This window comes from Triticum aestivum, chromosome 5D (genome assembly GCF_018294505.1).
Source record: "Triticum aestivum cultivar Chinese Spring chromosome 5D, IWGSC CS RefSeq v2.1, whole genome shotgun sequence".
Lineage (NCBI taxonomy): Eukaryota > Viridiplantae > Streptophyta > Magnoliopsida > Poales > Poaceae > Triticum > Triticum aestivum.
The window spans coordinates 50732892-50743819 of record NC_057808.1 but is presented as its reverse complement, the minus strand read 5'-3'; the positions used below and the strand labels follow the sequence as shown (position 1 = coordinate 50743819).

At 47.0% G+C, this 10928-nt stretch overlaps 1 protein-coding gene across 1 annotated transcript; it reads left to right on the top strand.

Annotated features, from left to right (window-relative positions):
- Positions 1-3482: 3482 nt before the first annotated feature.
- LOC123119381 (30S ribosomal protein S17) lies at positions 3483-5971 on the top strand. The gene is made up of 2 exons (XM_044539179.1): positions 3483-3881; positions 5610-5971. The coding sequence occupies exons 1-2, from the start codon at positions 3720-3722 to the stop codon at positions 5760-5762; spliced, it is 315 nt and encodes a 104-aa protein (XP_044395114.1). The 5' UTR covers positions 3483-3719; the 3' UTR covers positions 5763-5971.
- The last annotated feature ends 4957 nt before the right edge of the window (positions 5972-10928 follow it).

Here is a 10928-nt window from a genome sequence, read left to right as displayed (position 1 = left end):
CAGTACCGTAAAACCCGACACGAAAAAGAGCCCTCGAATCGAGGCGGTACTAGCACGAGACCACCGCGGTACTACGGCTGGGGGCTACTAGCGGTACTACTGCTCTGGAGCGGTACTACCGCTCCCAGAGTGGTACTACCGCTTGTAGCACCCAAGTGGTACTACCGCTCCATCCCGCGGTACTACCGCTGGGACCAGAGAGAGCACACAGTTGGGGGCTAACAGCGGTACTACTGCTCTGGAGCGGTACTACCGCTTGTAGCACCCAAGCGGTACTACCGCTCCGGCCCGCGGTACTACCGCTGGGACCACAGAGAGCACACAGAGAGGAGAAACGAGCCCATCATCGAAACGGAAAGGCTCGGAGGGAGGGGCAAAGGAAGTGTACGTGATGATTCCGCCCTAGCCTTTCCAAAACGGACCCCCTATTGATAGAACGGTGATCCCTATGAAACTAGTCCACCAAACTAATCGAAAGGACTACACCGTCTTCGCTTCAAGCTCTGAGGGGAGGGAATCGTCTCATGCCAAAAGGATGAATCTCTGAAAAACACTCAATGCACACGATTAGTCCGCAAAAGCATTGTCATCAATCACCAAAACATCTTAGGGATAAATATGCCCTTACAACGAGCATGAAGACTTGGACGACACTGCGGCAGGCCCTACAACAACAAACGACCCCAACAACGCTGGTGCTCCTCCTTCAACATGATATTCTTCAGGGGCGTTAGTCCTCACTTTTCGATCCTTTTGGTCATTCGATGACAAAGGGGGAGAAATTTGAGTTAGTCTTCAAGCGGGTCTACATATATGGGCATTTTTTTTCTAAGTTACAACTCTTGTTCTTTTGAAGACTTTGCTAGATCGAGTTGTAAACTTAAACTCTACGGTTGTCTGATACTTTTGTTGTGTTCTTCTGCATGCTTATTCCTCGTTAATGTTAATGCACGCATGCTGAATTACATCAGTCACCATATTTCATCATGCATTTCAAATTCTTCACATTATATGTCAAATGCGTGTATGAATTACAAGATATGGGGGGAGATCTCCATGATTCTACTCTTCAAGTGTGTACTGCTTCAAAAGCAAATTCCTCACTATACACATCTTCAGGGGGAGTTCTTCTATATCTTGCAATCAAATTCCTCAATTTCAGTATTTACACTTCATATGGTTATCCCCGTTGAAAACTTAACCTATATTATCATCAATCACCAAAAAGGGGGAGATTGTAAGTGCATCTAGTGTCCCTTAGTGATTTTGGTGTATTGAAGACTTATAGGTTAAGGGACTGATGCGTTTGTGAGTGTACACAGGTCTATAAGTCTATGAGGAGTTTGATATTTACAGAGAAAGTCGACCCCTAAAAATGAATATCTTCGACTGAAGACTTTGGATTTCTGAAGACTATCTGAAGACTTTGAAAGTGAAGAAATTGGTGTGATCCTGAAGACTTGGTATTAATTTGAGGAACATGAAGCGTGAAGACTTTTGTTTTCGTAGTTTCTTTTCCCCCTTCTTGAGTCATAGGAAACACCGTACTGTTAAAGGGGGTCGAGGAAATACTAAGGAAAAATTTCCATGTGATGCTCAACTCAAAATCCTACACCTATCAATCCCTTCGAGTGAAGCCATTGGAAATCTCATATAGTTCAGTCAAATTTCTTCAGTGACAGAGACGAAGTTCTTCTGGTCTCTGAGGAATTTGTTCTGACTGAGGGGTTAGGAGTTCGCCAGTGCGAATTGCCTACAAGTGAGGAACATGATAGCCCTGAGGAATTTGAGCCTTTAATATCCGACCGTTGCTGTGCTGCGCGCCAGCTGTCCCAAAATATCTACCCACCTAACGGTCATATATCATTGAAGGGCATTTATGTCTTATCATGTCGGGCTGCTCCCTAGGCTATAAATAGCCGCCCCTACAACCACTAGCTGGTTGGCTGCTCCGAGAGAAACTGACATTTGTCATTTGAGAGCATCCCATCCTCCGAGGCCTTTGAGCGAAAATCATCAAGTGAGGAAAACCCAAACCCAAACACCTACAAACCCAAAGTGATTGAGCATCCTGAAGAGATTGATCCTGCGTGGGTCCGACGCTTGTTACCTTTGAAGACTGTGCATCTTCCAGACGGTTAGGCGTCATGGTCTAGAGCATTCAAGAGGAAATTGTGGATCGCCGAGTGACCGAGTTTGTGAAGGTTTGGAAGTCACCTGAAGACTTGCCACGAGTGATTGGGCGAGGTCTGTGTGACCTTAGCTCAAGGAGAATACGGTGAGGACTGTGTGTCCGAGACTGTGTGTCCTCAGGTTTAAATACCTAGCCGCTCCAACCAGACGTACAACTGTCACAACAGTTAGAACTGGTCTACCAAATCATTGTCTTCACCAAGCCTACTGGTTCTATTTCCTCAACTCTTCCATTTCTTCGTTATTGTGTTGTGTGCTTGTTCATATCTGTTTGAAGATTTTGACTGAAGACTTGCTCAATTTCCTTAGTTCAATTTCTTCAGTCTGTTTGTCTTCATCCTGTTTTATCCTGTGTCTACGCTTCGGTACTCTGTGTCTGTTTTCATTTCATCATGATGACCATGCTTCTGTTCTGTTATGTTAGCATCTGAGTACTTATTCCGCTGTAAGTAGTTCTTCGCTTAGGAATTTCCTCTCCCTGAAATTCCTCAGTGAAGAATTCATAAAAATCGCCTATTCGTCCCCCCCCTAGTCGATGTAACGCACTTTCATGTCCGGTAAAATTAGTTTACGTTTGTTAGGTTTTAGTTGAACGGACTAAACATGATCAAGTTTATGTAAAACATATCAAATTGATGTTCATTTGCATGAATTTGATCCTGTTTGCATGGATTATCTTCAATTATTTTGTTACGGATCGGCATTGGTATGTCCGTTTTGGGAGCTAACAAATTGGAAAAACGGAGTTCTCCGAAAACCGGGAAGCGGGAGAAATCACGGACACCTGCCACCGCCGAGTGACTCGATCCAGCGCACATCTGGGTGCCACCCCACCCCTCCACAGCACGGACGCAGCTTCAGTGACTTTACGAAGTCAAGTCTCACCGTAACTTAGCCCCCGTTATCAGCCGTCCGTTAAAGATCCAACGTTCAAGATTGACCTATTTTTCATCCTGAAAATTTTAAAGTGTTCAAAAAAATTTAAAAAAAATCCAATATCATAAATTTTTCGTTTTGTATTCTAAGAAAGTTTCAACCCATTTGGATGTATGGTTTGTGATTAAATAGCCTTTTGAGATGAAATAAATAAAAAATGAGTATTCGCAAACTATACATCCAAATGGATTGAAATTTTCACATAACACTAAACGAAACATTTGTGATTTATTGGAATCTTTTCAAATTTTTCTGAACATTTTAAAAAAATCATTTGAAATATGGATCAATCTGGACCGTCAGATCTTTAATAGATGGCTGACAGAGGGAGCTAAGTTACGGCGAGACTTAGGCTTCATAGTCACTGAAGCTGAAGCTGCGTCCCCACAGCACCTCGTCCAACCCTAGCCGCCACGGGCAGGAGACGGCGCAGAGCACCTCGTCCGCCGGCGGCCGCCCTCCCCGCCGCCGCGTACCGTCAACCTCGTCCGTGAATCGACCACCGCAGCACGCAGGCGGCGTCGATTCTCTTGTCTCCCCCGACCACCTCTTCAGCCGCTGCCGCCGCCGCCGCTAATCAGCGGGCGGAGATGAAGCCAGTGGTGGGTATCGTGGTGTCGAACAAGATGCAGAAGTCGGTGGTGGTGGCGGTCGACCGCCTCTTCCACAACAAGGTGTACAACCGCTACGTCAAGCGCACCTCCAAGTTCATGGCGCACGACGAGGCCGAAGGCTGCAACATCGGCGACAGGGTATGTCAGTAACCCCTGACCTTTCTATTCTGTCTGCAACATCGGCCTTTGGATCCAACCTCTTAGAATTTATCCTAGATCTTAATGATGATAATTTTAATGGTTACTTATGCAAACTATGTTTACATGTTTCTCTCTTACTAGCACAGTTACTGGCTTGTTACTCCAGTAGATAGATATCCATTTTTGACAGGGAAAAAAAAACAGTGAGTACTGATTTCATTTCAGTAAGAGAAAAGTCAGACGGCTGAGTTACAGTAAGGTCGTCGTAATATTTACAAAGTGACAAAGAACTAGGCTAAGTGCTAATCAGGCCGTAACCACATTGCCCTTTACTAGGCTGGTTTTGTTCCAGGCGGCTATTTCTTGCTGGATAGCATCTAGAACAGCAGCAGCCCTGGCGCCTGAAGATTCTAGCGTTCTTTTCCTTCCATAGCTGCCACCAGGTGCATACTGTGAGGCAGTTGGTCATTATTCTGGTTAGCATAGGGGCTTTGTCTGACCACACAAACCCACCAGTCTTCCAAGCTTGGCTCGTTGGGTTCCGTCTCAGCGATGTTCCAGTGAAAACGCTGTCGAATGAGAAACCAAGTCACCCTACTGAATGGGCATTGGGCGAAGAGGTGCAGCTCCGTTTCCGGGTGTAGATTGCAGAGTTCTGGCAAACTCATTGGTACCAGGGGATGCCCATCAAGGAATTACTGCCAAACCTCTTCAAGCACAGCTCTGGCTTTAAGCTAACGCTGCAGCAGGCCGTTCTGAATAATAAATGGATTATGCATCAAGAGAAACCATCTTTGCAAGTGCTGAGGGAATACCTGCAGCTTCGGAGCATAACACAAGACTTGCAGCTTGATCCTACATCAGCTGATGACATTAACTGGAACTGGACCACCGATGGGCAGTATTCTGCATACAATATGCTCTTTCAAGAACTGATTCGGTCTAACTACAGGGAGCTAATTTGGGCGTCCAGAACACCTCTGAAATGCCCATTCCACGTTTGGCTCACCATCTATACATGGCCTTTAACATCAATACATGGTCTTTAATATGTCACATAATGGCACTTCTGTTTTATATTGCTATACGTCAACCAATAATATTATCAGCTGAAACCGAGCAGATTATTTATTGGCATATTCTCTTCTGCAAACTTTAAATAAGATAGATCTGCCGGACTTTCTTAGGCATGTAAGATCAAGTTTCATTAAGCTAGCTAGGTTATTGGAGAAACCCAATTATTGTTTGCGATCTTTAGAGTAAACACTAAACAATATTGCCTCTTGAACACTTACTCAATGATGGTTGTTGTTACGGTAATGGAGTTGTTTTCTCCTTCCATCCTTCATAATATTCTAAGATACCATGGTTCCATTTGAAAAGAATGCTTGGTCCTGGTGTTGTGTGCATATCACGTTAGTTAAGGCGGTGACTCTGGAATTCACAAATTTTGCTTTTGGCACTTAGAGATCCACATTACTTACGACTTTACGAGCGGTTTGGTTTTATAAAGAAGCTTGTATGATTGTGAATATAAAAAGTTATACAGTTGCTCTGTCGAATAGGTTAACGAGTTCATGTCGTTTTATCCAGTGGTGTATTCTTTTTATCTGCTTACAGGAGACTAGTGTTCTTTTTGCTCTATGATTCATTCACGCAAGGTGTAACAACATAAACTAGAACAGTTTTCTTCTTCTTATAATTGCTGCATCAATATCTCTCCAGGTTAGGCTGGATCCTTCTAGGCCATTGAGCAAAAACAAGCATTGGATTGTTGCCGAGGTTCTTCGAAGAGCTAAGATGTATGTTCCGCCGCCACCTGCACCAAAAGCTTCTGGTGCTACAACTCAACAAACTAGCAGCAAGTCATCTGTTTAAAGATCCTCAGAGGCAAACACATACATGTCATTCAGAATGTCTCTTCTTTGCTGACTGACGGCATGTCCAGAGAACCATCTCATTGAATAAACAACGGCTGCTACGAAATGTTGTCTTTTGTGGTCCTCATCATGTTCAGCTTATCAGTTTATTTGTTTGCGGTCCGAAACTTGGTGATCGAGAATTTATGTTGGACCCTATACCTTCAAGTTTGCCCCAGCAAAATTAATCGGTACTCCCTCCGGAAAGAAATATAAGAGTGTTTTATCTAAACGCTCTTATATTTCTTTACGGAGGGAGTACAACCTAAGCATTTCCTCATAATAGTTCTCTATACATGGTGGAGGCCGTGGTGGCGTTCATGGCGGAGCTGAGGCCCTGGCATGGGAGAGAGCTGCCGGCCCATTGGATGTCACCGGTAGCTAGTGTGCTCATTGTGGTTTGCTGTTGCTGTCCACCGGTGAAATTAAATTCCTGGCAGCAGAATTTCAAGTTTGCTCACGTTTGTTGAATGTACCCACGCTTGAATATATGCTGTTAATGTGGACCATTCTTGTAAAACATTTGTTCTTCACATGGTATCTCTTTTTCTTGTGGACTTCAATTAGTGGATCATCCTGTAAGACTAGTGGATTTATCTGCTTTTTAACTATTTTGGACCAAAATGCCACCAAGGTTTTGTAATGTAGTTGGTTACACGTCGGTCTAAGGCACTGAAGGTCTCAGGTTGGAACCTGTGCGAAGCCAATTTATGTTTTCACATCTCCCTTTTTGTCACACTTATCATTGTGAAAAAAAGAATGGAAGAATAGTTATTGTTGGCCTCCAAATTAGCACTCTAACAAGCAAAGTTTTTTTTTTTTGAACATGTAACATTTATTCATTTAGGAGCATTTTACAGAGAGGAGCGTGAAAGGCATCACGCTTGATATAGAGAGTATGTCCTTGTATGGGCATTGACCTGCTTTAGTACTTGAGCAACGAAAAGCTACAGAAGTAGACTGAATTTTCAGTGCTAAACGAGCTTGATGGTGAGCTTTGACATTTGTACTCCTGTTAATATGAGAGATGTTACTATGGCGGAAAGAGGGAGAAGCCTGGATTGCCACCAACTGCGACCTGTTCTCCCAATGGCTAGAATCTGCAAACACCGTTGGCGCCATAGCTGCTGAAGCCAACACCAAGCAATCCGTGTAGTAGTGTGGATCTTGAACCTGTAGAAGATCTGCTAGCTTGGTTGCTAGAAGAAGTCCATAAGTCTCTGCCTGAAGCGGTGAGATCGCCGAGACGTACAGGTGCTTAAGATGCTCATTCCCTTGAAATTGAATGACTACACCTAATCCTGCATGACTTTTCCCTGAATCTTGCTGCTTCTTCCATGCCGCATCGCAGAAGGTCGCATTCCGTGCAGTCAATTCAGAAGCTTGGAGCTGCAAAACGCAGTTTTTGGTACCTGAATGTTGCTCAATTGCACTTTGTTATGTTGTTCAGTGGAGCTGGAGACCTCTAACTGTGTGCGTTGATAATGGCATTGGCTGCGGCAAAAACTTGTGTAGGTTTGCTTACTTTCCTGCAAAACAGTGTCGTTTCGAGCCTTCCACAAACACCACAAAAAGGTACAGAGAGTAGCAGGTTTTATTTGTGGGTGTCCAGATGTGAGCAAGGCATGAACCATATCAGGAATAGTGCTATGATGAGCAGCAAAAGATTCAGTTCTAATGTACCAAGGAAAACAGAACCATGCTGCTTTAGAGAAAGGACATAAGAATAGCATATGCATTTCATCTTCTGTATTACTACATCTAGAGCAACATTCTTTAATGTGTTTGGAGTACTTGCTTGCCCTCTTACTCGTTGGAAGCGCTTTCCTGAGGAGCCTCTAAGCGAATGTTTGAACTCTTGGTGCCAACTCTTTATCCTGCCATACTTGATTAAGAAGAGAAATGATCCACGGAGGAACAATTTTTGGGCGTTGCCTCGGCTAAAGTTGGAGGTTGTTGAAACAATGCTTATATGCGCTTTTTGATGTACAGTTGCCTGCAGGGATTAGTTTCCAAACTAGGCTTATTGCCTGTATTAAATTTTTCACATTTTTTATGTGGAGGTGCTGCGGTGGCAAGGTGAGAATGACCGCACCAATGACGGTTAGGGTGTTCAAGAACATCAGGATGGGCAAGGATCGCCACAATTTGGACAAACTATTTCAGAACAATTTTGTCCCGAACCATAAAATTGTTCTATCATTCTGGGGATGATATACTGCTCCAGGTGCAAATGCACCCGTTTGAACAACAAATGAGAAGTAGTAAAAAACATCAAAAAAATCTGTCTTCAACAGTCATTTATGAGTTTTTCACATATGTGTGAAATTTCATAAAGAAAAAGCTTTCATCATGCTCTAGGCAAAAAAAAAAAACGATGCTTCAAAAAGGCTGTTTTTTAAAAGCATTTTTGGAGCATTGATTTTGTTACTTTCGTCCAGGCCAGCACAAGTGCCATTAACTTTGCATATAGCTCTTCTCCCTTGCTGCTGACAGGGTTTGCTCGCCCCCCTTGCGCGATCCGGACTGCATCAGAGAATGTCCATCTTTGCGGACGACGTCATTCTTTTCCTTAAGCCGGTGGAGACCGAGATGCGGCTCTGTGTAGACCTGTTGGATGCCTTTGGTCAGGCGTCGGGCCTTCGAGTGAATCTAGCCAAAACCTCGGCCGTGCCCATAAGGTGTTTAGAAGACCAATCAAGGCTCATCGCAGCTTCCTTGGGATGCACGATTGGGGCTTTCCCATGCAAATATTTGGGTCTCCCCTTGAGCATCCGAAAGCTGTCGGCCTCGCAACTACATGACTTGGTTCATCAGGTGGTGCGCTCACTGGAAGGGGCGACGCTGCCCATAAGCAGCCGGCTTACGCTTATCAAGTCTGTTCTTTGTGCTATCCCGATACATGCGATGCTGGCGCTCAACATACCGCAGAAGACGATCAAGGCTATTTCGAAGATTTGCCGGGGCTTTCTCTGGTGCGGGGAAGCGGAGGCCAACGGTGGCCAGTGCAAGGTTGCGTGGAGATTGGTCTGTGCGCCCAAGTGGACGGGAGGGCTCGGCATTCCGGACCTCTCATGGCTTAACTATGCCCTTCAAGCCCGCTGGCCATGGCTTCAGCGCACGGACGCCTCACGACCATGGGCGGAGTTTGACATTGAGGTTTCCCACGAGGCTCGCCAGATCTTTCAGGCCGCGACGAGCACGAGAGTTGGCAATGGCAAGAATGCGTTGTTCTGGGAAGACAGGTGGATCCAGGGCATGAGGGTGCAGGACCTCACGCCAGGCCTGTACATGCGGGTGCGAAAGAAGGTCCGAGCTGCTCGCACCATCTTCGAGGCTATGAGCAATGGGGCATGGGCCCCGGATATTGGGCCAGATTTAGACACCACGTTGCTTTCTGAGGTGTTCGAGCTCTGGGAGAGGGTTATGGAGGTGGAGCTCCGGCCTGCAATAGAGGATTCGACTGCATGGGCCTGGGAGGCGAACGGGATCTACTCTGCTCGATCGGCATATGCGGCTAAGTTTTGGGGAATGGAATCTGCACCGTTTGCGGAGATGGCCTGGAGCTTGAAAGCGCCGAGGCAGTGCCGATTTTTTGCTTGGCTGGCGGGAAGAAATAGATGCTGGACCTCGGACCATCTAGCTCGCCGCGGCCTGCCCCACCAGGTTGCTTGCCCCTTGTGCGACCAAGAGCCGGAGACTTTGAATCATGTGCTCATCCAGTGCGTTTTCGCCAGAGTAGTGTGGCACCAGGTGTTTGGCGCGCTCGGTAGACCAGAGCTCACTCCGGAGGCCAGCGACACGGTGGTGGAGTGGTGCAATGCCTGCGCCCAGAGGGCCCCCTCCAAGAAGGAAGCGAAGGACATACGGACCATGGCGTCGTTGGTTTTATGGGAGCTCTGGAAGCATCGGAATGCGATCGTTTTTGAGGGGGCGACCCCTTCTACCACGGTGTTGATCGCTAGGGTCGAGTGCGAGGCCCGGGCTTGGAGTACGGCTGGTCTGCTTAAGGGCAACCTCTCCTCCTTCCTTGTGATGTAGGGCGGAACCCTAGGTGGCCGAACTTTCACGAAAGGAGCGGATCCCTACGAAGAACGTGATGAACACGAGGGGAAAACACGAGGGAAACACGAGAGAAATCACTCAACCAACAAGAATAGATCACACATGCGCTAGATCGATGAACACAAAGGTAAGATACAAGATCCAAAGTAAACAAAGGACGATACAAAGGTAACCGGTTCTTCTCCGTAAGGAGGTCTTGACGGGGGCCACCCAAGAGGGGGTCTTGAGTCCAAGGTGATCTTCTCCGAAGAGGGGCCGCAGTCTCTCTCGAGGAGGAGATTCGTAATGGATGAGCAAAGCTCTATCTCTAAATGAGCTAATCCATTGCTGACCCTAACTAGGAGGAGGTGGGGGAGTATATATAGTCTAAGGGACGAAGGGGTACATGGGCCTCAGCCCAGATGCGCTGCACGCAGGCAGAGGGGGGTCGGATGTCCGGGCGACGGGCCGGATGTCCGGGCCTTCCCGAGACACCGGATGTCCAGGCGCTGGGGCCGGATGTCCGGGCTGGCAGGGTCCAGCTTCTGTGATGGGGCGCCGGATTTCCGGGAGCTGGGCCGGATGTCCGGCGGCTCGCGACGGGCCGGATGTCCGGGCTGACTTGGTTCAGCTTCGGGTGTCTTCTGTGATGGGCGCCGGATTTCCGGGGGTCGGGCCGGATGTCCAGGTTGGTCTGGATGTCCGAGCTGGGGCCGGATGTCCGGGGCCTGTAGCAGTTGTCTCTTCTTCCTTCTCCTTCCTTCGCTTCCGCGCACGCTTGGCCTTGGTCCTTGGGTTCTCCATGGTCTCCTCGGGTGTACCTGAGTATGAACAAGGTCCGCGCTTGAAGTAGCATCCATGTCTTGCATGCGGAAAGGGAAGATTCGGAAAGGAGCGAGTTCACCTTAGGTCCAATGGCGTAGGCTCGAGTGTACATGGGGATGATCGTCGGATGCTCCGCATCATCTCCCCTCCCTTGGGAAAGATCCGACCTCGGATCGAAAACCTCATCACCATGGAAACGGTTGTCGTGGACGGACTTGTAGTTGGACGAAGTGGAAAACATGGCGCAATCCAAGTA